Raw genomic sequence first — 27,993 nt, forward strand, 5'->3', positions numbered from 1 at the left:
GGAGGGCCGGGAGGGGGAGAGTCGCTGCTTCTCCGGCGGAGCGGAGGTGGCCTGAGCGGGGGTCGTCCGAGCCATGTCTGCGGGGAGCGCGGGGCAGCGCGAGACGGGGGCCTCGGGAGGGTGAGGCGGCGGGGCTCGGGCCTGGAGGTGGGTGGGTGAGTGGGGGGCCGCCATGAGGGGCGTGAGGGGGACACGACTGGGAAGCCAGGAGGAGGCGGGCCTCCGTCTATCGGGGGGGGGGAGGCACGGCGGGACTCCCAAGGGCCCACAGGCCCTGCCCTTTCGGTTCCCAGATGGCACTCTGCACTTGCTCAGAGGGCCCTGCCCCACCACATCTCCTGCTTTGGAAGATTAGACGCTGGGACCGCCGCAGTGCACACGGCATGCAGAAGGGCCCGGGTTCAAACCTCGACATTTCCAGTTAGGGGAGGGGCCGTGGCTCAGTGGTAGGGGAGCCTCTGCTTGGCGTGCAGAAGGCCCCCAGGTTCAATCCCTGACATCAACAGTTAAAAGGACTAGGCAGTAGGTGACGTGAAAGACCTCCGCCTGAGACCCTGGAGAGCCATGGGGAGCGGCTGTGGCTCAGTGGTAGAACATCTGCTTGGCATGCAGAAAGTCCCAGGTTCAATCCCCGGCATCTCCAGTTAAAGGGACTAGGGCAAGTGGGTGATGTGAAAGACCCCTGCCTGAGACCCTGGAGTGCCGCTGCCGGTCGGAGTAGACAATACTGACTTTGACGGACCAAGGGTCTGGTTCGGTATAAGGCAGCATCATGTGTTCGGTTGAAAGGATTTGGCAGGAGGGGGTGTGAATGGCCCTTGCCTGAAATCCTTTAGACCTGCTGCCAGTCAGAATTTACAGTACATACTTTGGTAGATGGATGGTTTGGCTCCATTGAAAGGAGCTTAATGTGTGTCTTTTTTTTTAATCCTGCCCTTTGTCAAAGAAGCTCATTATCTGATATTTTAATAGTTTTTTCCCCTCCTTGGGTTTCTATTCTGCATTAATTGGGGACATTCGTTCTTGTTTGCTTTGTACATGGCTGTCCATCTAAGGAAGGAGGCTGCCCCCCTGCTCACACATTGAGGGTCCTTGTGGATCAGTATTATTATTGTTTTAAGTTTTAATCTCGGGGTGATGCTTCTTCCTACATGTTTTTACCCTCACAGCAGCCCTGTGAGGGAGGTTAAGGCTGGGTTTGAGTGACTGGCTCCCTCTGGGTGGGGACTTGACCAGGTGGGGAGTTGAAGCTGGTTCTCCCAAGTCGTATGCTGCACTACAACATTACACGGACTCCAATTCTGTGTGTGCTTTACCTGGAGGTAAGCACCGCTGAACTGGAAAACAAAAACAGAGTCTCATGGTACCTGACAGGTTTGTTATGGCAGGAACTTTCATGGAGTAGAGCCCAGATAAAAGAATGTGGTGGGGCTTGATTTAGAGTGACTGTACATAAGGGTGTTAGGCCATAATTGGTGAATCAGGAACTACCTAGTTTAGATCTTGCCTTGCAGTTAAAACCAGAATGTAAAAAATGTAACAAAACACAGTAAATTCTTAGCGTATGAAAAGTGCATAAACGTATCTAGAATAACAAATCCATAAGAATGTTACAGGCATGATTAAGGTACTTTTTTTTTTTTTTTGCTGTCAAGTCACAGTTGACTGATGGCGACCTCATAGGGTTTTCAAGGTAAGAGATGTTCAGAGGTGGTTTTGTCATTGCCTGCCTCCACATCACCCTGTGAGGTAGGTGGGGCTGAGAGAGCTCTAAGAGAGCTGCAACTAGCCCAAGGTCTCCCAGCTGGCTTCATGTGGAGGAGTGGGGAAACCAACCCAGTTCACCAGATTAGCCTCCACCACTCATGTGGAGGAGCGGGGAATCAAACCTGGTTCTCCAGATCAGAGTGCACTGCCCCAAACCACTGCTTTTAACTACTACACCATGCTGGTGTAAATGCTGTTACTTCAATTATTATCGTTTTATTAATTTTCTACCTCACCCTCTCCAGCCAAGGCTGAATCCAATATAATACCTAACAGAACTTTGGGGAATGGTAAGTAGACCATAAATCTGAATGAATAAATACTGGCAGACATGCTGGTTACTTGGGCAGTGGCATGTATCCTACTCCATAGGGAAGAATTTATGGCTTTCCTCCAGCCTAAGGAATTGCCTTCCATCTTAAAGGGCATTTTCTCCAGCAGAAAAAACTTAAGTTGAATGAAGGTGCCTTAGGTAAATTACATGTTGATGGATGTCAGGTGCTTTGGGTGATTATGAACATAGGAAGCTGTTCTGTTCAGAGTCCAGGCCATTTATCTATGTAGCTCAACACAGGAGGGTGCCAAGTTGTTTTCTGTTGCCCCAGAAAGTCGGACCAGAAACAACAGGTTGAAATTAAATCAAAAGAGTTTCTGTCTAGACATTAGGAAGAATTTTCAAACAGAGCGGTTCCTCAGTGGAACAGGCTTCCTTGGGAGGTGGTAAGCTCTCCTTCCCTGGAAGTTTTTAAGCAGAGGCTAGATGGCCATCTGTCATCAATGCTGATTCTATGACCTTAGGCAGTTCATGAGAGGGAGGGCATCTTCTGGGCATGGAATAGGGGTCACTGGGGGTGTGTGTGGGGGAGGTAGTTGTGAATTTCCTGCATTGTGCAGGGGGTTGGACTAGATGACCCCAGTGGTCCCTTCCAACTCTGTTTCTAGTATAGTCCACTGTGAATGGCAGCTGCTGTCCAAGATTTCAGGCAAAAAATTTTTTTCCCATGTCCCTGTTACCTAAGATCCCTAAACTGGAGGTGGCAGGGATTGAACCTTGCATGTTTAGCACACAAAGCATGGGCTCTGCCACTGAGCCACAGCTGAAATGGACTGTGTGCATGCTGAGTATCAGAATTATTGGGTGGGAGGAAATGCGAAGAGACTTCAAGAGAGAATCTGAAGGTTTCTGCTTTGTTTTGTTCCAGGCGTCGCAGCAAATGGGATCAGCCCGGGCCTTCTCCGGCTCTGTTCCTTCTTCCTGCTACGACTCCCGTGGCTGGCCGCCCCATCCAAGGCAGCGGAGACGGAATGTCTGGGATGTCAGGGTCTGAGGGTTCAGCAGCCCCTTTGGGAGCCCTAGATGCAGCCGCCGCAGTGGCAGCCAAGATCAACGCCATGTTAATGGCCAAGGGGAAGCTGAAACCTACGTCCAATTCAACAGACAAGGTCAGTGGCCAATGGGATGAAGACGTGGGATATAAATCAATAATTGAAGAATGGGAAAAAAGGAATTTTCCTAACTCACGAGAAGGCAGGGACTGAGGATTTATACAAATTCACACGCACCTTATTTGAATGATGACTGTCACCCAAATGACTTTTGTCTTAGTTGAAAAGCTGTTGTGTCTGAGCTGTTGCTGGGTGGGGATGAAGGTAATCACATGCAGAACAGTGGGGGTAACTCCTAAGCCCCATTCTCCTCGTGTGAGATTTCTGAGAGCCAGCATGGTGTAGTGGTTAAGAGCGGCGGATTTTAATCTGGAGAACCAGGCTTGATTCCCCACTCCTCCACGTGAAGCCAGCTGGGTGACTTTGGGCCAGTCAGAGTCCTTTCTGAACTCTCTCACCCCCACCTACCTCACAAGGTGTCTGTTGTGGGGAGGAGAAGGGAAGGCAGTTGTAATCCAGTTTGATTCTCAATAAAGGTCGAGAAAAGCAGGGTGTAAAAACCAATTCTGTTTCTTCTCCTCCTTATTCCCCCACCAATGCAGACCCACCCAATGCACCTTATGCATTACTAATGGCCCACTGACCCCCCCAGGAGCTGCATTTTAGGGAGCACAGCAGGGTGCATTGGGGGAATTTTACTTCCCTGAGCCATTCTCGGCTCCTAATATTGAGCTTTCATCCCATTGATTCTAGCCAGTAAATCTGAACATGCATGCTCAGAACAGCACGCCAAGTTACAAGGGCCCCAAAGGGCATTCTGATGTCCAATTCCAAAAACAGGCTCCTTCCCTGTGGTGCAAGGCAAAAAGATCCAGGGTTGTTTTTTTGTTACCAGTGATATTCTGAAGTTTGGTTTAGTAGCCAAAGATCTAATAATGCCACACTATGTCACCAAAGAGAGAGAAACTTGCTACTGAATTCCTCTCCTTCTCTTTGTATGCTGGAAATTTTAGGTTAATAAACGAGGTTATATAGTTTTGTCCAGGTTGTGTCTTTTAGTTCCCTATCCATTGTGTCTGCCCGGAGTGTCTCCAGGAGCTGTTTCTCCTGAAGGTACTGCATGTCCTGCTCCCTGTCTCACTGAGGTCTGGCTCACTTATCTTTAGGCTGACTTACCTGGCCATCTCCTACCAGAAAAAGGGGCTGTTTTGGTGTTGTGGAATATCTTCCTGAAGAAGAGTTTGTTTTTATATGCCGACTTTTTCTACCACTTAAGGAAGAATCAAACCGGCTTACAATCACCTTCCCCTCCCCAAAACAGACACCTTGTGAAATAGGTGGGGCTGAGAGAGCTTTAAGACAGCTGTGACTAGCCCAAGGTCACCCAGCTGGCTTCATGTGGAGGAGTGGGGAAACCAACCTGGTTCACCAGATTAGCGTCCACCGCTCTTGTGGAGGAGTGGGGGAATCAAACCCGGTTCTCCAGATCAGAGTCCACCGCTCCAAACCACCACTCTTACATTTACTGGTCTTTCCAAATCTTCTTTCATGGACAGGCAGAGGTGTTTTAGGTTGTTAGACATTTGGACGTTAATGGAGATTTCTTCTGTATAGTTGTAAAATTCTAGTTTTTTTCTGATTGGTTTTATTATGTCTGTCATTGTTATGGAGTATCCGGTGAACAGCCGGGGCTCTGTAAAAACCGTTACAGTTGTGTGTTGGGGGTTCTGTTTACTTGTAATCGTAATGCTTCATCTGTGCTTCTCGCCTCTTGCAGCTCCAGACTCCAGGGAAAGGCCCGGCCACAAGCAAAAGCAAAGATGACCTAGTTGTTGCAGAAGTGGAAATCAACGACGTGCCCCTTACATGCAGAAACCTCCTGACCAGAGGACAAACTCAGGACGAGGTATGTTGTGCTGGTGGTGCTAATTTTTTGGGTCTTGTTACGAACTTTCCTTGAACCCTTTGTGCAGTGGATCTCAGTGAATCAATAGCATTGACTCCCAGGTACATGTGCGTAGGATTAAAGCGATAGTGGCGTAAAAACTGCAGTCCTGATCTCGTTCCCCGGGGGGCAAATCTCATGGAATTCAGTGGGTCTGGTTTCTGATGTAACTTGAGGGGTTTTCCATAGGTAAAGGTAGTCCCCTGTGCAAGCACCGGGTAAGTACTTACCCATGGGGTGACGTCACATGCCGACGTTTACTAGGCAGATTATGTTTACGGGGTGGTTTGCCATTGCCTTCCCCAGTTGTCCACACTTTACCCCCATCAAGCTGGGTACTCAATTTACCGACCTCAGAAGGATGGACGGCTGAGTCAACCTTGAGCCGGCTGCCTGAAACCGACTTCCGTCGGGATCGAACTCAGGTCGTGAGCAGAGCTTTTGACTGCAGGACTGCAGCTTACCATTCTGCGCCACGGGGGCTCTTTTTCCCCCATAGGTAGTCTCTATTAAAACAACAGTTTTTGCCTCTTTACAAGGGAAGAAGGCGTTGAGGCAGGACAGGTTTGAATTCCATCGTAAATCTTTAAGAATGTAAATTCTCTTTGTAAGGGAAAAGGGGAAAAGCAGAGGTAGAAAGACGAGGTGCGAATGCTGTCATAAATTAACAGAATTAGCAGGTGGCCTGCTATTGCCTTCAGTCCCAGCATGTGAGCCCCTGGGAGAGGCAGGATGCTGGCCTAGGGAGGCTTTCAGTCTGGTCCAGACAATCTGCCTGCGTCGATGTCATTGGAGCTATTTTTCCCCCCTGTCCACAGATCAGCAGGCTGAGCGGCGCAGCGGTCTCCACTCGTGGCAGGTACATGACTGCGGAAGAGAAAGCAAAAGTTGGACCCGGGTATGTGCCTCTACCACTTTCAGTTATTCTGCCTGTCTGCTTGTGATTAGGAAAATCCATCTTGTTTCTTCTGTGCGCAACGTGGCTTTCCGTGGGGCACAGTTTTTACGAATTTTGTAAAGGTGTGCTGTACTGGCCTTCCCCCCCATCCAAATGTAAAGGGCCACCTTTTGTTAAATCGCACCATTGGTGCCCCAACTCAATTCTAGCAGCAGATCCTTCAGGACCGTGGGCAGATTTTGGCCCTGCCTGATCTGAATGGGCGGATAAAGGCTTGCTCTGCCCACTAACCCCACAGGCAGCCCTATTCAAATTAGGCTGAATCTGTCTTTTGGGGGTGGTGGAGCCCCCTTCTTTTCCTGCATGCTCCTCAACAGCACAAATGATCTCAGATCTCCTGTCCAGCTCTCGGCACGCACTGGAATTTTGCTGGCTCCCTATCGATTTAGCCCTGATTCACACTTACAAAGAGAATGAGGCTGTGAAACGCCGAGGTGGTAGAATGGGCTGCAGCTCATCAGACTCCGTGGGTGGGGGATTACAGCTTGAAACATTTCAGCTAGGTTTATTGGTTTATTTATTTTCACATTTGTATCCCGTCTTCCCCAGCAAGCCGGCTCAGGGCGGGTAACATCATTAAAAACATAAACATACAGTCCATTAAAACAATAAAAACAACGATAAAATCCTCAGACTTTTATTTATTTGCAGTCATAGACCATCAAATACCCTAATAAATAAATAAATTGAAATTCAATACATACATAAATAGTTATGGACCGATAAAGAAAAGGTAAAAATGTAGTGGGGTTAAAAACTGGAATTAAGGAATAAAATCCTCCCCGATATACATAAAACAGTAGAGATTCTAATCACAGATTGGTTATTCCAGAGCCTTAAGTGCATTTTGTCTTATTTTAGTTGCCAGCCAGGCAGATCTAGCCATACTAACAGATAAATTTGGTGTTGAACTGACAAAAGGAGCTCTAGATGATGTTTTCTGAGAGGTCTGGGACAATCTACTAACAAGGGAATCAGAGGGCCTGAACGTATACGATGGTATAACGTGCACTCAAAAAGGACGTGTTCAGTGGGTTCTAATCCGTCGTGGTTGCATATACAATAAAATCCTCAGCTTCATAACAAACCCCATAACAAAGATGCTGCACGAATACTAAACTGCGGACACCGTGCAGGTGGTGCCCCCCCCAGTCAGTATTACTTATTCATATTGGGAGTGGGGAGGAGAGGCGAATAACGATGGTATCTGCAGCTGAACTCAGTTTTGTAGGCCTGGTGGGAAAGCTGTGTCTTTATAGGCCCTGTGGAACTCTAAGGTCCTGCAGGGCCCTGATGTCTCTCAGCAGAGCGTTCCACCAGGCCGGAGCCATGGCCGAAAAAGCCCTGGCTCTAGTTAAAGACAGCCGCACGGTCTTAGGGCCAGGGACCACCAGCAGATTTTCGTTGGACAATCTTAGTGTCCTTCAGGGGTTATACCAGGAGAGGCAGTCCTGAAGATATGGGGGTCCCAGGTTAAAGACTGCCCGCAAATGGAAATCTAGCACAACAAGCCCAAGGGCGAGTGGGACTGAACTTTTCTCCCTGCTGGGCTATCGTTCTGTTTGAAGAGGGTTTTTCCGTTGTTCAACGTGTCATGTTTAACTTGCCCTCCATTTCAGATTTCGGCTTGTTTCAGGTTTCTGCAGCTCCTGGCCCCTTCACATTGCTTATTAGATGTCTCATCCTGTTGACTGCATTGACACTGTGTAATCTGCTGTGAGCCTCAGTAAGAAAGACGGGCTGTAAATAACACACAAATAACATATAATAATAAATGTGCACAAGGCCATTCAGAGTGGAAATCCTGTCCCTGCAGACTGAAACGGTGAAGTCCCTTCCTCCATTTCATTCTCCAGCACGTATAAGCCAGGCCTTAGGTAGGGGAGGAAGAGACCCAGAATTCCAATCCTGTGCCTTGAGGCACAGGACTTTGCCTTTGCCTTGTGCGCAGATTTCTGCATGCATCCTCCCTCTGACCCGCAGTGCCTTCATAGGTAGTGTTTATGCTCTGAGAAGAAATTCCAGCTGCTGAAAATCATTACAGTATTGTACTACGGTCTCTCTCTCTTTTTAATGATATGATGCAATGATAAGGGATTGTACAAGCTCAGGGTGTGGTTGGAAGTTGAGCCCAGTTTCAGTGAAAATATGTGTGTGTGTTACAGAGATCGTCCGCTGTACTTGCATGTCCAGGGTCAGACGCGAGAGCTGGTGGACAGTAAGTAAATTGCCTTTTTTCATCACCTCGGTACAAATATTGCGATTTCCTTGTGAGAGTCAAGGGCCCAGCTACTGAAGCCACAGCAGTGGCAAGGGGGGGGCGATGACAGAGAACTAAATTGCTCTCTCCACCACCCTCCCTATCAGTTGACAGTCGCAGCTTCTTGGTGTTCCAACAGATGCTGCAGTGTTTGCGGCTTCGTGCTGTGCAAAACAACAAAAATAGAACCCTGCATCTCAATAACATCTTAATAAAACTGATAAAAGGAAATATTTCTTTACACAAAACATAGTTAAATTGTGGAACTCCCTGCCCCAGGATGTGGGGATGGCTGCCAACTTGGAAGGCTTGAAGAGGGGAGTGGACATGTTCATGAAAGAGAGGAGCCTGCATGGCTACTAGTAAAAATGGATAGTAGTCATGATGCATCCCTATTCTCGCCAGGATCAGAGGAGCATGCCTAATCTATGAGGTGCTGTGGAACACAGGCAGGATGGTGCTGCTGTAGTCGTCTTGTTTGTGGGCTTCCGAGAGGCACCTGGTTGGCCACTGAACTGCTGGACTTGATGGGCCTTGGTCTGATCCAGCATGGCCTTTCTTATGTTCTAACATGATTTGGAAAAAAAAAAGCAGGTTTGATTTGTGAGCTGCTTTGGTGAGTCACTAAGGCCCACTGCAAGATTATTCCAGCTTTACTTAATGACGGGTTTATAGACTGCCCTGGCTAGTTTTTCAGTGTGGGTCATGCTATGTGAACCTGTTGAAACTTTCCTGAAGGCAGGACACATCCCCGAGGTTTGGTCGACTGGGAACCAGCGTGGTGTAGTGGTTAAGAGTGGTAGTTTGGAGTGGCGGACTTTAATCTGGAGAACCCGGGTTTGATTCCCCACCCCTCCACATGAAGCCAGCTGGGTGACCTTGGGTTAGTCACAGTTCTCTCCGAACTCTCTCGGCCCCACCTACCTCACAGGGTGTCTGTTGTGGGGAGGGGAAGGGAAGGCGATTGTAAGCTGGTTTGATTCTTCCTTAAGTGGGAGAAAAAGTCGGCATATAAAAACCACCACCACCTCCTTCTTCTATTGTATTTACATGGCACTCGTAAATCCAGGTGGTCTCAGAGAGATGAAATGACTGCAGAGTCATAAAACACAGACATGAACATCCAGACCGCCTGTTGCTGAATTCAAGCTCACTCCAGGTGTGACAGAAGGGGTGGCTGGCTGCTGCTAGCACTCCCTCAAGCAGCTCCATCAGCAGTAGAATCACAGAATCATAGAGTTGGAAGGGGCCATACAGGCCGTCTAGTCCAACCCCCTTCTCAATGCAGGATCAGCCTAGAGCAGGGGTGGGGAACCTTTTTTTCGCCAAGGGCCATTTGGATATTTATAACATCATTCGCAGGCCATACAAAATCATCAGCTTAAAAATTAGCCGGCCAATACGTTTCTCCACGGCCCGGGTGGGAAAGGGTTAACACAGTTTCTTGGGCGGACCTAGCAGCTCCATAGCTCACTACTCTTCTGCAAGGGGGGGGAAAAGGTTCCTTTTCTTGGCAAAATAAACACACATCTGCCTTGAATAGAGGCTATTCCTGTCCGTGGGAGGGTGTGGATCACCAGTCTTAGATCCTTACGAGCTAGAGATCTTCCAGGACCCACGAAGGGCCAGACCAAATGATTTCGCGGGCCTTAAACAGCCCCCAGGCCTGACGTTCCCCACCCCTGGCCTAGAGCATTCCTGACTAGTGTTTGTCCAGCTGCTGCTTGAAGACTGCCAGAGAGGGGAAGCTGACCCCCTCACTAGGTAGCCGCTTTGAGTCCTGGTTGGTCAGGAGAAAAGTGGGATTTAAATATATGGAAGGAATAAAATAGCTGGGAAGAGGGACTGTCTCAGTTGGAGCAGAGCCAAGGCTTGAATGGGGGGGGGGAATGCCACTTCCCCTCCATTTGGCTGCGTTATCCTTATGGTGAACACGACTTGTGAAATTTGCTGCCTAATTAGCATGCCTTCTAACATTTTTAATGGCAACCTGAAAAGTCAGGAACAACAACAAAAAAGGTGGGGGGGAACAAATTAAACTCAACCAAAACGTTGAATCCGAACTGAAAAGTTTGAGCTAGAAAATACTAAATTACAAATATATAAATTTTAATATGGTGCACAGTAAAGTTAAAAACATAATGCCTATATCATAGGCGAGTCATTCACAGTCAATAAATACATGAAACTCATACACATTTGACGTAAAATCTTACAATGACCAGAGCAGGGCCAAATAAGGACCAAACGCATTTCGACCTCAAAAAGACCTTCCTCAGTGGTCAGACATAGAATTGTAGTCTAGTTCACATCCTAACAATATACGGTAATATAATGCATGGTAGAAAATACATAAAAGCCCTTCTAGTATTATGAGGCTTCTTGTAAAATTATTTGTTCCTTCTATACCAGAACATGGCTTCCATGTCCCATCTTGTATTTCATGCCGGGCTTCTAAAGATGTGTATATATCAAACCGTATGTTAGGTCAAATGACAAAATGGTTAGTGTATCTAGCTAATATATAACCTGAAAAGTCCGCCTTTGCCCGCAGGAGCCGTCAACCGAATTAAAGAGATAATTACGAACGGCGTTGTGAAAGCCGCGACAGGGTCCAGCCCCACTTTCAACGGAGCCACCGTCACCGTCTACCACCAGCCTGCCCCCATCTCGCAGCTGCCCCCGGCTGTTGGACAGAAGCCCCCGTTCCAGTCCGGAGGAGTACGTATTGCCAGTTGAATTTTCTTTCACGGGGGGTGGGGGATAGAAATGAGCAATCTAGGCCAGGGGTCCCCAACATGACGTCTGCAGGTACTGAGGCAAGACCTTTTCTGGTGCCAGCCAAGAATGTTGGGAAAGTGGGTGGGGCTTTTTGCCCAGCAGGGCTTCTGATTGGCCACTGGAGATCTGATTGGCTGTGCAGATGTTTAAAAACATTGCTTTGGCAGCAGCTGCCGCCACAGCACAAAGATTTCCACCGGGTGACCAAAAGTAAGCCGTGTGTGTGCAAGAAAATATTTTTTAAACAGTCTGTTCATTTTTAAAAGGCATCCTGTTAATCAGAGCTTCTGCCTGAGATGTTGAAGAGATGATGTTAGCGTTACACATAACCTCACTCCCTGACTATCTGTGGTTGGCTCCACCTCCTGTGACAGCCATTTTGTGTTTGTGTATCAGAATTCCAAAGGTACCTACTGGCTCAAAAACGTTGGGGACCCCATGGTCCAGGTTTTCTGCGGTGTGATTAGTGTCTTGGTGCCTCCATTTCTATAGCACTTGCCCGTTATTATACTTACCCTTAAGATTTTGTTTGTCTGATTATACCTGTACGACTTCTGAACCTAGAGGATTAAGAAGGCAGAGCCTATTGAGCAAGGCTCTGCCGATACTATCCTCTTAGAGTAATGAGATGGAGAGAGGGGCCCAGCTTGCAGGAGAGCAGGGGCCTCACTGTACCATCCAACAACCGGGAATGTCTTCTGTCTGGGTGACTCTGAGGGCTGACAGTGGGAGCTCAGGAAGAACCCTGACTCTTGGCCTCCTGGAATCATAGAGTTGGAAGGGGCCATACAGGCCATCTAGTCCAACCCCCTGCTCAACTCAGGATCAGCCTACAGCATCCCTAACAAGTGTTCGTCCAGCCTCTGTTTAAAGACTGCTGGTGAGGGGGAGCTCACCACCTCCCTAAGTAGCCGATTCCACTGTTGAGCAACTCTTACTGTAAAAATTTCCTAATATCCAGCTGGTACCTTTCTGCCCACAATTTAAACTCATTATTGTGAGTCCTATCCTCGGCTGTCCACAGGAACAGCTCCCTGCCCTCCTCTAAGCGACTGCCCTTCAAATACTTAAAAGCTCTGTTTACCTACCCATCTTAAGACTCTCACCTTCTCCCCCAGCTCTAGCACGTTTGCCCCTCTCGTCTTTGCCTTCACCTCTTAAGCTGTAGACTATTCTTTCTTGTATGTATGTGAACAAATCCAAAATCAGACCAAAGACCTTGGATATTCTCTTGAGGGTACCGTGACCAGCATCTCGCCGGAACTTTGTTTGTTGGGCAAGAATGTTCTTCCTGTGACATTGAGTGGCATGGAGTAGCTGTGGCTCATGGCAGTGCCTCTGCTTGCCATGCAGAAATCTAGAAAAACAGAGCTGGAAGAGGGGCCCCAAGGGTCATCAAGGCCAGCCCCCTGCACAACGCAGGACATTAACAGCTATCTACCGCACTCCCTCAGTGACCCTTGCTCTATGCCCATAGGAAGGCAAAAGAATTCTAGGATCCCTGGGCCAATCTGGTCCAGAGGAAAATTCCTTCCTGACCCCAAAGTGGTGATTGGCATTCCTGACCCCAAAGTGGCCATGTAAGAAGGGGCCACGAGAGCCGACCACTGTCTCATCCCTTCCTGCCCTCCCTCTCACAATCTGCCCAGGTTCAGTCCCTGTAATAAACAACCACACCACCTCTATGTACAACGTACTGCAGTCGCAAATATAATTCACATAGATGAGCCAACCTCATGACATAACATTCACAAAATCTTGATGTATGTATGCCGAAATATAATATACCCAACCAATACATACAACTGCCATACAATAAACACACACGCTACTGTCAGTTGTGATCCTAAATAACTATCTGCTACACAATGAAAATCCTAAAGTTACAGAACAATTCCACGTAAAGTCAGCTCAGTGCAGCTGTAGTGACTTGAATTCACCAGAACTCAGTTCATATGGCAAATAGCTCAATCACAAGCATGAGCAAATGATTCCCGGCATACATACATCATGATTTTGTGAATGTTATTTCATGAGGTTGGTTTATCTGTGTGAATTATATTTGTGATGGCAGATTCAATCCCTAAGATCTCCAGCTGAAACAATCAGGTAATAGGTGACGTGAAAGACCCTTGCCTGAGACCCTGGAGAGCTGCTGCCACTCAGAGTCAACAATACTGACCTCGATAGACCGAGGGTCAGACTCCGCATCCAGCAGCTGCATGTCTGTGCAACTGTGTGTTTACCTTGTCCTCACTTAAAAGGATGATGTGATGTCTGTTTCTGTGGATTATTTTTAATTTGTGGAGGTTACAGCAGACCTCTCGGATTTTGGAGGGTGCCGCGTGCCACCGCTGCCCCGGTCTTTGCACTGCTTGCAGGGGACACGAAGCCTAACGGTCCTTCTCTGTGCTCACAGATGCATTACGTCCAGGACAAGTTGTTTGTGGGCCTGGAACACGCCGTGCCGACCTTCAGCGTCAAGGAGAAGGTTGAAGGCCCAGGCTGCTCCTACTTGCAGCACATCCAGATCGAGACCGGCGCCAAGGTTTTCCTGCGCGGGAAAGGATCTGGGTGCATAGAACCTGCCTCAGGCCGGGAAGCCTTTGAGCCAATGTACATTTACATCAGGTAAGGGAGGGAGAAGGGGGCCCAGGAGTTGCTGGCTTTCATTTAACTTTTATCGCAGTTTTATTCCGCCAAGATCCTCAGGGTGGAACGCTTGGTTCTTCCTTCCTCGTTCTATTAGCAATTGTCTGAGGTCGGTTCCTTAGGCTTTCTCAGGAGGCAGGAGGCTCTCCTTCCTCGGCGATTTTTAAGTAGAGGCTGGGTGGCTGTCTGACAGCCATGCTGATTCTGTGAATTGAGGCTGACTGCGAGAGGGAGGGCAGGAAGGGACGAGCATGTGCTCGGCTCTCGTGGCCCTTTCTTACATGCCCAGGGTAATGCCACTTTGCCACTTTGGGGTCAGGAAAGGATCCTGGATGTTTTATGCCTTTCTCCGTGCATGGAAGAAGGGTCACTGGGGAGAGTGGGGGGGAGGGTAAGGTAGTTGTGAATTTCCTGTGTTGTGCAGGGGGTTGGACTAGATGACCTTTGAGGTCACTTCCAACTACGTTTTTCTAGTGACTGGCCCAGGGACACCTGCTGAGCTTCATCACTGAGCAGGGACTTGAACTCTGGTTTCTCTAGTCCAATGGCTCCACATTGCACCTCACTGGCTCACAATTCACATGAAAGTTGGGGTTTATGCTTCCCGAAGAGAAGAGTTGCAAAGTATATTGTATTTATTTTCTTCATTTATACCCCACCTTTCTGCCCACTGAGAACCCAGAGTGGCTTGCATCATTCTCTCTTCCATTGTATCCTTACAGCACCTACCTCACCTACCTGTGAGGTAGATGAGGCTGAGAGGGAGTGACTTGCCCAAGGGCACCCAGCAAGCTTCCATGGCAGAGCAGGAATCTGAATTAACTACCCAAAAGTCAAGAAAAAATAAACATCCAAGGCGAAAAGTTATACAATCTAAAACCTATGTCCGTAATTTGAGTCGGGGGTGGCGTTGCTCTAGATGGCATCTGAAGACTTCTTCCAAAACTAGGGTTGTTACTTTGACCATGTGATAGCCATATCTGAGAGCACAGAAAGCTTATTTCAGGTGTGGTAGACTGCTTTGAAGTGACTGGCTTTACATGCACTTTAGAGATGCACAAGATGGTGTGTAGCTTGGGTGCTAATTCTCATGTGGGAAGCACCCTGAAGACAGGGCAAACAAAGTTCCTGAGGACCATAGCTCATGCTTTGGAGACAGAAAATTCCACGTTCAGTCCCTGGCATCTCAAAGTAGTAGGTGTTGAGAAAGATCTCTCTCTCTCTGCTTGAAAACCTTTGCTGGTCAGAGTAGATCGCCCTGAGCCAAATATGCCGGTGGCCTAGGTTTTCCTGCAGACGTTTCACACTGGCGCCTAAATATTTCTCTTGGGTTTTTTCCTTCAGCCACCCAAAACCAGAAGGTCTTGCAGCTGCCAAAAAACTGTGTGAAAATCTACTGCAAACTGTAAGCAATCCCTCTGTTCTTATTTTTACACCGTCTTGCTCAAATGGGAAACCTTAAATCCCTCCTTCTGCCCCAACATGCCCATGTGAAGAGAGTTGCCTCTTTCATTATGGTTGTATGCTGTGCTGGTCCTGTATGCATCTGTGTAACTTGGAAGATTTTTTTTTACATAAGGAAGTAAATTGCTCTAAAACTCACAGGGGGTGGAGGGTTGGGCGTATGCTTTATTGCCAAGCAGGCCTTCAGGAAGAGATGAGTGTTGCGGGGGATCTCCGCTGAATGGGTTATGTGATTGCATGACGTTTCCAGAGAGGTAGCCATGCTAGTCTGTTGTAGCAAAATAAAACAGGAGTCCAGCAGCAGCACAAAGTCTTAATATTCATTTCAGTAAGAGCTTTGGTGAGTCAGAGCTCATTTCTTCAGACACTAATCGGAAAGAAATAGTTTCAGAGATTTTTATAAGGAAATAATCATTTGCAAGTGGAAAAAAACTCTTCTGTTATTTTCTTATAAATATTCTTGAAATGGTCTCCTTATAAGTATCTGAAGAAGTGAACTCTGACTTACGAAAGCTCATGCTGGAATAAACGCCTTTAGCCTTTAAGGGGTCGCTGGGCTCCTGTTTTGTTTTGGTTGCATGTAATACAAGCTCTCTCCCACCCACCTCAACTTGTAGGATGCCTAAAGAACTCCACAGTTCACACCCTTGCAACTTGTATATTGAACAAGGGCTTTACAATCTCACATTTAGAACAGGCTGTCTGCTGAATCAGGCCTGCTTTCGCTTACGTATCTTATCTGCTTGGTCTTTTCTAAGGTTCATGCTGAATACTCACGATTTGTGAACCAAATAACCACGGCCGTGCCCTTAACAGGTATGTATCAGCAGTATGCGGTATTCGCTTATTATTGCATTGGGCTGGAGAGGTGTCAGGGACGAGTGGTCAGCGTGGCATAGGGGTTAGTTTCGGACTAGGACCTGGGACAACCAGGTTTGTGTCCCTGTTCCGCTGGGGAAGCTCACCAGGTAACCGTGGGCATATCGCAGCCTCTCAGCCAGCCTAACTTACATCACAGGGTGGTTGTTGTGAGGGTCAGGCGGAGGAAAGGAGAAAGACGTGATTGGGTCCCCCATTGGGGAGAAAAGTTGGATATAAATAAAAAATAACATGAATTGTGTGTGTGTGTAAAGTGCCGTCAAGTCGCACCTGACCAACGGCGACTCCGTACGGCAGGGGTGTCTAATTCATTTGTTAGGAGGGCCGGATACGACATAAATGTCATTTGGTCAGGCCAGGCCATGCCTCGCCAGCCCAGATCAGGACTGGAGGGGGTGGCTGGCTCGTGGGTCGGATCCGGCCCCTGGACCTTATATCTGACACCCCTGCCCTAGGGTTTTCAAGGCAAGAGACTAACAGAGGTGGTTTGCCATTGCCTTCCTCTGTGTAGCAAAAGCTGCTTAGTTTCCCAGATCTGACAAGATCAGGCTAGCCTGGGCCATCCTGGTCAGGGAAACATAAATAGGACAAGGGTTAAAATGAGAGCATCATCAAAAAGGTGGGTTTGGAGGAGCAATTTAAAGTGTGGGGGCAGGAGATAGCAACATGTAAACTCCTGGGGAGAGGAAAAGAGACTGTTTTTAGGGTTGATTTCATTTTAGAATCAGCAGTGCTGATTCTATGACCTTAAGCAGATGATGAGAGGGAGGGCATCTTGGCTATCTTCGGGGCATGAAGTAGGGGTCACTGGAGGGGTGGGAAGTAGTTTTGAATTTCCTGCATTGTGCAGAGGGTTGGACTAGATGTCCCTGGTGGTCCCTTCCAACTCTGATTCTTTGATTCTAGAGGAAGAAGTGTAAAAAGCTGTATATTTGTTGTTCATGACACATGGGGTTGCATTGACCATGCAGCTGATCTATTCCCTGTTAAACCACCCCCCCAGGGTTTGCGCAGCCTGCAGCTATTGCCACCGTTCCCCCTCAGCCGCCGTATTACCCGCCCAACGGCTTCCAGGCAGGCTACCCCGTGGTTCCACTGCCTCAGCAGCCAGTTCAGCCCCCCTATGGCGTGCCGGGCATCGTGCCTCCCGCGGTTCCCTTGGCGCCGGGTGTGCTGGCGCTGCCCACCGGAGTTCCGCCCGTGCCCACCCAGTACCCGATCACACAAGTGCAGCCTCCAGCTAGCACCGGACAGGTAAGCAGAGGGGTTTTTCCTTTTGCAGGGGCGGGCAGGAGCGGGGGAGGAGAAGACTTGTTCTGCAGCTGCTAAAGGCACAAACCCGAGGGAGATTTCCCTTTGAGGTTGGATCAAGGGTCAAAATGTTGTTTTGTGTGTGTTTGTGTGTGGTGTTGCTGGTGTGTTTGTGGATTTTGGAAGTCCCACTGAATGCTGTATATAATTGTAAGAGATGGTAAACTCTGTTTTATAGTTAAATTGTGGAACTGTCTGCTCCAGGATGTGGTGATGGCTGCCAACTTGGAAGGATTGAAGAGGGGAGTGGACATGTTCATGGAGGAGAGGGGTACTCATGGCTACCAGTCAAAATGGATACTAGTCATGATGCATCCCTATTCTCTCCAGGATCAGAGGAGCATGCCTTTTATATTAGGTGCTGTGGGACACAGGCAGGATGGTGCTGCTGCAGCCGTCTTGTTTGTGGGCTCCCTGGAGGCCCCTGGTTGGCCACTGTGTGAACAGACTGCTGGACTTGTTGGGCCTTGGTCTGATCCAGCATGGCCATTCTTATGTTCTTATGTTATAGGAATAGGGGAAATGGACGGATCATGCTTAGGAGTCCCTTGGGTTGGTGGGGGGTTAGGAGAAACTTCCTCTATAAGAATTTATATATATTTGGAGCTCTGGATGAGACCCTTGTCCCATTCTCATTTTTTTGAGGCATCCCACTTGTTGAACAGCTGCATTTAAAAAAAGTTTATTAAGAAACAATTCCAGAAGGACGTTAAAACGAAATGGTATTTAACAGGAAAAAGTAGTGTTATTCTGCTCCATGAACTTGCATGTCTTCTGTGAATGGAGCTCACCTGCCAAACGTTGAGTACTTTGAAAAAAGAGCAACCAAAATGATCAGGTGACTAGAGCAACTGCCCTATGAGGAGCGGTTAAAATTCTTAGGGCTGTTTAGCCTGGAAAGAAGGCGGTTAAGGGGAGTCATTGTAGAGGTCTATAGAATTATGCATAGTTTGGAGAGAGTGGACAGGGAGAAGCTTTTCTCCCTCTCTCATAATACTAGAACGTGGAGTCATCTCCTGAAGCTGGAGGATGAGAGATTCAAAACTGATAAAAGGAAGTATAGTTAAATTGTGGAACTCCCTGCCCCAGGATGTGGTGATGGCTGCCAACTTGGAAGGCTTGAAGAGGGGAGTGGACATATTCATGGAGGAGAGGGCTATCCACGGCTACTAGTCAAAATGGATACTAGTCATGATGCATAGCTATTCTCTCCAGGATCGGGGAGCATGCCTATTATATTAGGTGCAGGATAATGCTGCTGCAGTTGTCTTGCTTGTGGGCTTCCTGGAGGCCCCTGGTTGGCCACTGTGTGAACAAACTGCTGGACTTGATGGGCCTCGGTCTGATCCAGCATGGCCTTGCTTATGTTATTACGTTATTGGTGGTCAGCACTGGGAAAGGCCTTTTGCAGTCCTACCTCCCATTCTGCCCAGCTGCAGAGCTTCTCTCGGATCTGGAGTCCGCTCTGCATGTATGTACACTTGCTCTCGAATCGGTTTTCAGATCCTCCAGGATAACGGTCGCTTTCTTGCACGGTGTGCTTTCCAGACTCCTCTGAGCACCCCTTTCCTTCCGGCCGCCCCCGTGAAAACAACCTTGCCAGCCGGTGCGCAGCCGCAAGTTCAGCCGCAACCCCAGCAGGGCCAGAAGAGGCGATTCACCGAAGAGCTGCCGGACGAGCGGGAATCCGGGCTGCTGGGATACCAGGTGCAGTGCCTCAGCCTTTTCTCTCCCTCCCTGCCGCCGTTCCCTTTCTCCTTGGGGACAGAGCTTAATTCCGTGCTGGCTTCTGGGATGTTACAAACCAGGGTGGTTCGGAGACTGTAGAAGTGGGTTTTCCTAATTTCAGAGGCTCTCCGAGTTAGCTTTCCTCGTGTGCGTCTGGAAGGGGTTAGCCAAAATGCCCCCCCCCCCCGGTTCTGACGAAGAGGCCGACTTCATGGTTAGTATTGGGACATCAGTGGAAAATCTCTGCAACTTTGGTTTTCTTCTTCAGAAGCCTGGCTTCAGCGAGAGATCGGCTTCCTTGTAGGGTCCTGAGCGGTTCCTCGTTTGCTTGTTTTTTTAATTTTCTTTTTTTTTATAGATATATATATATATAAAAACAGAATATAAAGAAAAGACTACAAAAGGGAAAAAAAGATTAAAAGGCCATATCTTGACCACAGTTACAATTACATTAATTACTTCATGAGAAGAGGAGAAAATACAACAGACCATAATATTATAAACAGTGTGCAATAAAAAACATTTTGAGCAGTATATAGTAGAATAATGTTCATTATTAAACAGCGACCATCCTAATAATGTAAGTAATCAGTATAATACTTGATAAGCACGATATTGAGATTAAGCAATATTATAAAATGAGTTACAAAATATAGTAGATGAAACTACTAGCAATAATACTACTAATAATAATGCATCCCATGGCTGCGATAGGGCGGGATATAAATCCAATAAATAAGAATAATAATTCCTAAACAAATATTTTAAAAAATTAAGTTTTCGTTCCTTTTTAGCACTTATTTAGTGCAATATGAGAAGACAATTTTTCATGTTTCATATATAATATTACAGCAATCACCATTAAAACAAAACTAACACCCCATTTTTAAAAATAATATGAATGGTCCTTGTTTCTTTTCATTAGCCCCAAACCAACATTTCAGCACATCTAGCCACTAGATAGTTTTAGGTAGGGCCAGGTGGTGTGGTGTTTTTTAAAGTTATTTTGCAATTTAGGTTTGTAGGCAAGGAGAAGAGCCCGGTAGTATTCATTGCAAGGTCTCACTGCGGACCAGTTGGAACCAGCAATGGACTCATGGCCCTGCGCTCAAAAACCCTAATAAGCTAATAACCTTTTTGCCAGTTTGGAAGAACAATGAAAGGAGCGCTTTTGGTAGCTTTCGACATACTCGCCTTTCTAGCTCATCTCTTGAGGCCAGTTGCGACCCACAGTTGGGTTATGCTCCAACCTGCGATTGGCTGCAGCTGTTTTCGTTGTCACTCATCTTGTCTTAAGTTTTTTTTGTGATAAACAGGAGGGAAAGATGGAATATGGGAGGGAGAGAGGGAAGGAGGGAAAGAGAGAAAAATGGAGGGGAAGGGCCCCAGAGAGAGGGCACGAGCAGTGCAGTTTGGTGCTAAAGGTGAGTCCTTGGTTTCCAAGGTGTGGGGCTGTTTCTCTGACCTCTGGGGGCCCATTCCCCTGCCATCTCGGTCTCTGTTTGTGGAAACGCAAGCACACTCTCCATTTGGATCGCCGTTCCAGTCCGTGCGATCAGTTCCGAGTTTTGAGGCTTGGCGTCATGTCATAAACCCGAGGGGGGGGGGGCGGCGGTGGGAGGTACTCTTCAACTTTTGAGCTCTGTTTGCAATTTCCTTACTGTAATTTACTATTATGTTCCATCTCAAGGGACTAGACCACCTCTTCTGGTATACCCCCCCCCCCCGAAGATCTCTACGATCTTCTGATAATCTACTGGTGGTCCCTTGGCCCTAAGAGTGTGCGGCTGTCCCTGACGAGAGCCAGGGCCTTTTCAGCCCTGGCCTGGCAGAATGCTCTGTCTGGTGACATCAGGGTCCTGCAGGACCTTAAAGAGTTCCGCAGGGCCTGCCTGACGAAGGTATTCCGCCAGGCCTACAGATGAGGGCAGCAGCGGATATTAGATCTCCTGGCCCCCCACCCCCCCTTTCCAGGTTATATACTACATCAACTGAGGAGGTGGTCTGCCACCTATCTCGGTCAGTATGATTGATTGGAATTTAGGCGCCATCTGAGATTCTTGGGGTTTATTTTAAATTAGGATTTCGTTGTTTTAAATTCAGAAATTGACTTTTAATCTTATTGTTTTAATATTATGTTAAACCCGCCATGAGCCTGGTGTTGGCTGGGGAGGGAGGGCCGCAAAGCGCAAAAATAAACAAATAAATAGATTCTATTTATGTGTTTATTTTTGCTAGCAAACTGATGAGAGTTAAGCAGTCCGGCATGTTTCTGAGAGACAGCGCAGTACAGGGGTTAAAGTGCTGGACCAGGATGAGGGAGCCTTGGGTGCAGATCCTCCCTTCGCTGCAAAGCTCACTTGTTGTCTTTGTGGTGGGCCGTCGTTCTCTCTGTCTCTCTCTCTCTTTCTGCCTAAACCACCTCGCAAGGTTGTTGTGAGGGTCCCATGAAGAGGGATGAAATCTGCAGATTTTCCTGAGCTTCATGGGCCAATCTCTAATGTACATAAAACATATCTCACTTAGCATGATGGCCTGAAAGGGGGGGAAGAATTAATATTAATGCACCAAACACACCTGGTCGCCTGGGGGCTCATTTTGGTCACCGCAGGAGCCCGGACAAGCAGCTGTTTACAAGTCTGAGCTCAAACGTTTTTGTTGTTGTTTGAACACTTTAAGGACTTAATATAAAACACTGTATTCCCCCCCCCCCTAATTTTAGGAAAGAGTTCGAAGTATCTCACACATTCCAATTAAAACTCAGTACAAATTTTGAGAGCTGGTATAACGATCCCATTATATAGCTAACGATCCCATTTTAGCTAAGAGTGACCTGGAAGGATCTTGGTTTTGAGCCCCCAGATTTGGTGCGCAGCTATAGCTTCAGCCTCCCTCAATTCTTCAGTAGGGAGACAATCGGCCTACCTGCCAGGGCTGTTACAAGGAGTGCTGAAAGAATATCTCGAGCCACAGTAAGACACCGGCTTTCAGGGCAGGTCTAGCCGTTGCATGCAGGGGGATCTCTATTTCCCAGACAAACACAGTGGACAGTGGTTTTTTGGGGGGATACTTGGCAACTGGAGCAGACGGTGAGATCCCGCAGCTCTGTTCTGCTAACTCTGGTGATTTTCCCCTGGTGCAGTACAAGAACTCTTAAGCCTTTTGTTTTGGGGGGGAAATGCCATCATTAGATGAACAGATCCGTAGGCTCCAAACTGCAAGGTGTAACACGCAGTCGACGCTTTTTTGAGGAGGGGGGGAAAGAGAGAGGAGAGGGGCTGGGCCTCCCGGAAAAAAAAAATTCAATAAGGAGCTAATAGCTGGTGTCACCGTTTTAGATTTGCTAATGCTGCTGTGTTTTTCTGCTCATAGCATGGACCCATTCATATGACTAATTTAGGTACAGGCTTCTCCGGTCAGGCCGAGATGGACGGAGCAGGGTCGAAGCCAGCGGGTTCCTCAGGAAAGGAGAGAGAGAGGGACAGGTAGGTCATGGCGGTCGCTTCAAGGGGCGTTCCTCGGCTCGTGGCGTTCCCGATTCTGATCAGCCGCAAGCGGTATTAAAGCAATTCAGTCAAATGCGCTGGAGAATAAATTGGGGCCGAAATCTAGCCAGTTTGGTGCCGTTTGAATATCTCTGGGAATTCTGTAGGCGGACGTCACTGCAGGAATAAACCTTTGCACCAGTCTGTGAAGCCAGGGAGACTCGAAGCTGGACTTCTGAGGTGGTTTTGGTTGATGGGCAGGTTCATAATTAGGCTTGCCAACCTCTGGGTGGTAGCTGGAGATCTGAGATTACAACTGATCTCCAGGCGACAGAGATCAGTTCACCTGGAGAAAATGGCCACTTTGGAAGGCAGACTCTGGCATTATACCCCATTGAAGTCCCTCCCCTAAGCCCACCCTCCTCCAGCTCCATCCCCAAAATCTCCAGGTATTTCCCAACCTGGAACTGGCAACCCTATTCATACGGGAGCAGGTAGTCCTTTAGCTGTGTGTCTGTGTGTTAACTGCCGTCAAGTCGTTTCCAACTCATGCATTTATTTGTATTCCAGAAGAGCTCCTTTTAAAGTAGTTTAATTTTGACACTCGCTTATTAGAGACCAAAGTCTCTTTTGCCATTCTGGTGCTTCTGTGTTGTCCCCCTCCCCCAGTTCCTATTAAGAAGCCATATACATTTTATCAGCTGTAAGCAAGTTACCCGCTGTTGGTCTGTATTGTGAACACTTTCCTCTGGAATAAACAGAAATAACTGATAATAGCGTTGATGGTCTCAGTCCTCCGTTGGTCAGGCAACAGTAATTTTCGGCCTACCTCACAGGGCTGTTGGAAATACAGTTAAGAACGTCCGCAATGCGCGTGAAGTGTCTGAAGGGCCCCTTTTATTCACCAGCTGCGTCCTTGTCTCCCAACAGGCAGCTGATGCCTCCACCGGCTTTGCCAGTGTCGGGAATGAAGGCGGATCCCGAGGACAGGAACGGGTCCTTAGTGGGCGGCAACGGTGAGCGTGTGCAGTGGGGAGGAGGCGTGGCTTGCGCTTGCATTCCAGGCGGCTCCACTGATCACAGCTGGACTTCCCCCCCACCCCTCCAGGGCTCTTCCTTGTCCGAAGCCAAAAGGGGCGTTCCTGCTCCTGCCCTTTGCACGATTCAGTTCAGTTGCCCTTCCTCCGTGAGCCCTTGTTTTGCATCCAGGAAGTATAACAAAGGCTGCAGTTTTGTCTTCTGACTTCCCCCCTCCCCTTTACCTTTTGGCAACTGTATTTTTCAGGCTTGCTTTAAATAACCAGTTCAGAGCGAGAGTTCCAGGGAGCTGTGTGTGTGTGTGAGTCTTCTCTCATTTCCGTAATGCGTAGCTTGTTGACAATTCTGTCAGATGAAGCGCCGCCTTCTAATCTGCCTCCCAACACAAGTCTCTTGCCCTGTTGCCCACCCAACCTTTACTACTCAGGCTCCACATCATTTGTCAGTTTCATTGGGAGCAGGCTGGCCATATATCCTCACAAGTGGAAACCAGCCATCTCCTGCTCCAGTCAGCAGAGTCTGTAGGTTAGCAAGGGCCTGTGGCTCACCAGCAGAGCATGTACTTTGTGTGCGGTAGGTCCCAGGCTCAGTCCCTGACCACTCCAGTTAAAAGGAGGAGGTAGGAGGTGATGCAAAAGGCCTTTCTCTGCCTGAGACCCTGGAGAGCTGCTGCCAGCCAGAGTAGACAAGACTGACCTTGATGGACCAATGACCTGGTTAGGTATAAGGCAGCTTCAGGTGTTCAGAAGCTGCATCCGGTTATCCATGGTTCCAGATGCTGTGATTCCTCCCGTGAATCTCGGGCAATAAAAATAGCTGTCCCTCTGTTTGGAGATTGCAAAGGGGTAACCTTAAGGGCAACTTTTTATTTCAGTTTAAGCTTTCACAAGACACAGTTAGCATCCTCAGATTAAGTATGCAGAGGAAAACGTACCGGGAGAGGCAAATTGCACCGTGAATCTTTTGAGTGTAACTCTCAGTGTGAGGGGAAAAGGGAGGAGGGACCATGGCTCAGTGGTAGAGCATCTGCTTGGCATGCAGAAGGTCCCAGGTTCAATCCCCAACATCTCCAGTTAAAGGGACTAGGCAAGTAGGTGATGTGAAAGAGCTCTGCCTGAGACCCTGGAGAGCCATGGGGAGGGGCTGTGGCTCAGTGGGAGAGAATCTGCTTGGCATGCAGAAGGTCCCAGGCTCAATCCCCAGCATCTCCGGTTAAAAGGACTAGGCAGGTAGGTGACGTGAAAGACCTCTGTCTGAGACCCTGGAGAGCCGCTACCAGTCTGAGTAGACAATACTGACTTTGATGGACCAAGGGTCTGATTCAGTATAAGGCTGATTCATGTGTTCATGAGTTGATGTAGAAAGGCTACACAAGCAGTTAACTTTCACTTAATCTAACTGAAAGCTCCTGTCTTTGCAGCCAGGCTAGATGTTCTGTCTGATTTATCCACACGGCCTTTAAAGGCCCCCTTCCTCATTGTCCACCTACCCAGCTGTCCCTGTTTTGTTCTCTTCTCTCCCCTTCCCCATTGCATCAATAAGCATCCCAAAGAAGTCCCGTTCTGCAGTTAGAGTAGGAAACTTACCTGATGCAAATCGAAACTCTGTATGGTTAGCTGACTGAGTTGGGCACTTCTCAGACTTACGGAAACAAATGTACCTTTTATTAAATCTTTCTCTTTAAAAAACACCCACACACACCTGTGGGCTGCATCCTGCAGCTCTTGTTCTCCTAACGGTTGCACCTTCCCCAGGGGAACGGGAAAGAGGTGCAGCATCCAACTGTAATTGGGGACTTTTCCTTTGACACCGTGTTCTTTAGCAGTAAAATCGCAACCCTTTTGCCTGGTTTTGCTAACTTCACTTTTTTTTCTTTTTTTTGTGTCTTTTTTCTTTTTTTCTCTCTTCTCTGTTCTCTTACATGGTTCTGATGGATCACATATGCCGATGCTGACGCTGTATCGTGTGAATTCCTACCCGGGGTGACTGCTGGCCCTGTGACCTCAAAATGGTGTCTCAACTAACAAATTTTTTAAAATAATGTTTCTTATTTTAATTCACGTATTTGGGGGAATGTTTGTCTTCATTGTTTTATATCTTTCTCTTTTTTTATTTTCTTCACCTGGGGTGGGATGTCTCCTTTCTTTTCTTTTTGTGCTCTTTCTTTCCTCATGCTTTAGATCATCCAGCAAAGAAGATGAAAACCGGCGAGAAAGGGTTCGGCCTAGTGGCTTACGCCGGCGACTCTTCAGACGAAGAGGAGGACCACGGAGGTCACAAAAACGCAAGTGGTTTTTCGCAGACGTGGAGCTTGGGGTACCAGTACCCGTCGTCACAGCAACGGGCTAATCAACAGATGCCGTTTTGGATGGCGCCGTAGCCGCCCTTGGAGACGCCCACTCCCCTCTGTTTCCCTCAAGCAATAACGCATGTATATGATTAAAAAGAAAAAAACTCTGCAAAAACGTACATCTGCCCCGACACTTTGGCACAAGCTTTTGGAGATGCAGTATACCCCTCGCCCTTCCCAGGTTGGGTGGCGGCTATGTTTTTTAAACTTGGTATTTCTGCAGTGGACTCGTCTGTCGAGCAACTTTAAATCACAGGCTTCTCGGAACACAATCGCTAATACCAGTGGTAGCATTCACGCCAGCGGGAGGTATCCTCTGATTCCTCAGCCTCCACCTCCCAACTAAACACATATCCCCATTCTCGGTTTTGGAAGAGGGGGCAGCTTGGCTGAACTGATTGTAACATACCTGCTTCTTACCCAAATTGACCTTCAGCCTTTCTGCTTATGTTTTCTTTTTATAATTGGATTTTCCATGTGACGCTTGGACTTCAGACAAGAGTGGAAATCACCTTGCTTAAGATCTGTTCTCCTTGCTCTTTTAAAAAAAAATTAGTGCAGTCTTGCTTACTATAACTAGCTCCACTCAGAATTTTTTTGGACAAACTTTTCTTGATCCCCCCACCTCGCCCCTGTACCGTTTCCCCAATTTGAGAACAAGGTGTGACTTCACTGCAGGAGATTTGGGCGATGAATCTCAACTTGTCTTCTTGGAGTTTTCTCAGCCCGTGTCATTCGCATCTCCAAGGACTTACCTTCCATGGTCATGGACTCGCCTTCCATAGCGACAGCATCGTTACAATCTCACTCCGTTCCAGAACCCAGCCAGACGTTGCTTTGTGGCTGTCATGGTTGAAAAGCATGCTAGATGCTTGGATCTCGGAGACCTGGTGAAATGTCGTCGCAGCTGAAGAAAGGAGCCCCCATTGGGATTGTTTTTATAGTGACTAAAAAACTTCGAAGGGTCTCCTCCGGGCCTGGTGGACTGCTGCCATGTAAAATTTTCTGCGTGGCAGAACGGCCAGGAGGGGGCACGGTTGAAACGGAATTTTGCAATCTGTGTTCAAAAGAAAAATAAATAAAAGCTCAATGTATTGGGTCACGTGTCAGTTTATCCCCTCTTCAGCACAGCTGGCTTTCAGTTTCAAAGTAAATTAACTGTATTATCTGAGTTCCTACAGGCTGTAAACCAAGGTTTTGCAACAGGGTGCCTGTCACTAGCAGTAGAAAAGAGCGGGAGTCCAGCAGCACCTTAAAGATTAACAAAATTTCTGGCAGGTTACGAGCTTTCTGAAGAAAGCTTCAGGAATCTGAAGAAGTGAGCTGTGGCTCACGAAAGCTCATACCTTGCCAGAAACTTTTAGTCTTTAAGGTGCTACTGGACTCCTGCTCTTTTCTACAGATAAAAGGAAGTATTTCTTCACACAACGCATGGTTAAATTGTGGCACTCACTGCCCCAGGATGTGGTGGTGGCTGCCAACTTGGAAGGCTTGAAGAGGGGAGTGGACATGTTCATGGAGGAGAGGGCTATGCATGGCTGCCAGTCAAAATGGGATACTAGTCATGATGTGTACCTATTCTCTCCAGGATCAGATGAGCATGCCTATGACATTAGGTGCTGTGGAGCACAGGCAGGATAATGCTGTGGCAGTCGTCTTGTTTGGGGGCTTCCTAGAGGCGCCTGATTGGCCACTGTGTGAACAGACTTCTGGAGTTGATGGGCTTTGGTTTGATCAAGTATGTCTTATGTTCTTAACATGGGGGCTGGGAGTTGTAGTTTCTGGGTTGAGCATATGGAGGAGTTCAATCCCCGGCCTCTCCTGTTTAAAGGATAGTGGGGCAGGCAAAGATTGTAGGGAACTGAGGAAGCAGGCCTTGAGGTGGGAGCTGAATAGTCCCATGGGGTTCAAGCCAAGGAACACTGGCTTGCAGTTCAAGATAAATGTGTGGATGCAGTGACTATGGGCTTTTGACAGCTCAGAAGCAAA

The 27,993-nt window shown here is 47.9% G+C and overlaps 1 protein-coding gene and 1 non-coding gene across 2 annotated transcripts; both read left to right on the top strand.

Annotated features, from left to right (window-relative positions):
* On the top strand, positions 1-26,038 carry KHDC4 (KH domain containing 4, pre-mRNA splicing factor). The gene is made up of 14 exons (XM_056852692.1): positions 1-120; positions 2,970-3,210; positions 4,931-5,059; positions 5,917-5,996; positions 8,222-8,274; positions 10,871-11,037; positions 13,517-13,728; positions 15,094-15,154; positions 15,972-16,029; positions 17,096-17,346; positions 18,952-19,110; positions 22,504-22,616; positions 23,547-23,632; positions 25,835-26,038. Exons 1-14 carry the CDS (start codon positions 74-76, stop codon positions 26,032-26,034), a joined length of 1,857 nt encoding a protein of 618 aa, XP_056708670.1. The 5' UTR covers positions 1-73; the 3' UTR covers positions 26,035-26,038.
* LOC130481283 (small Cajal body-specific RNA 4) lies at positions 11,657-11,784 on the top strand. Its single transcript, XR_008933468.1, has one exon. It is a non-coding gene; the product is annotated as a small Cajal body-specific RNA 4 (non-coding RNA).
* Positions 26,039-27,993: the final 1,955 nt, after the last annotated feature.

The sequence above is a fragment of the Euleptes europaea genome, chromosome 7 (genome assembly GCF_029931775.1).
Source record: "Euleptes europaea isolate rEulEur1 chromosome 7, rEulEur1.hap1, whole genome shotgun sequence".
Lineage (NCBI taxonomy): Eukaryota > Metazoa > Chordata > Lepidosauria > Squamata > Sphaerodactylidae > Euleptes > Euleptes europaea.

Coding starts and splice junctions, on each gene's coding strand:
- KHDC4 (XM_056852692.1), top strand. CDS start 74: ATGTCTGCGGGGAGCGCGGGGCAGCGCGAGACGGGGGCCTCGGGAGG. Junction 8,275..10,870: donor GACGCGAGAGCTGGTGGACA/GTAAGTAAATTG, acceptor CTTTGCCCGCAG/GAGCCGTCAACCGAATTAAA. Junction 23,633..25,834: donor GTCCTTAGTGGGCGGCAACG/GTGAGCGTGTGC, acceptor CTCATGCTTTAG/ATCATCCAGCAAAGAAGATG.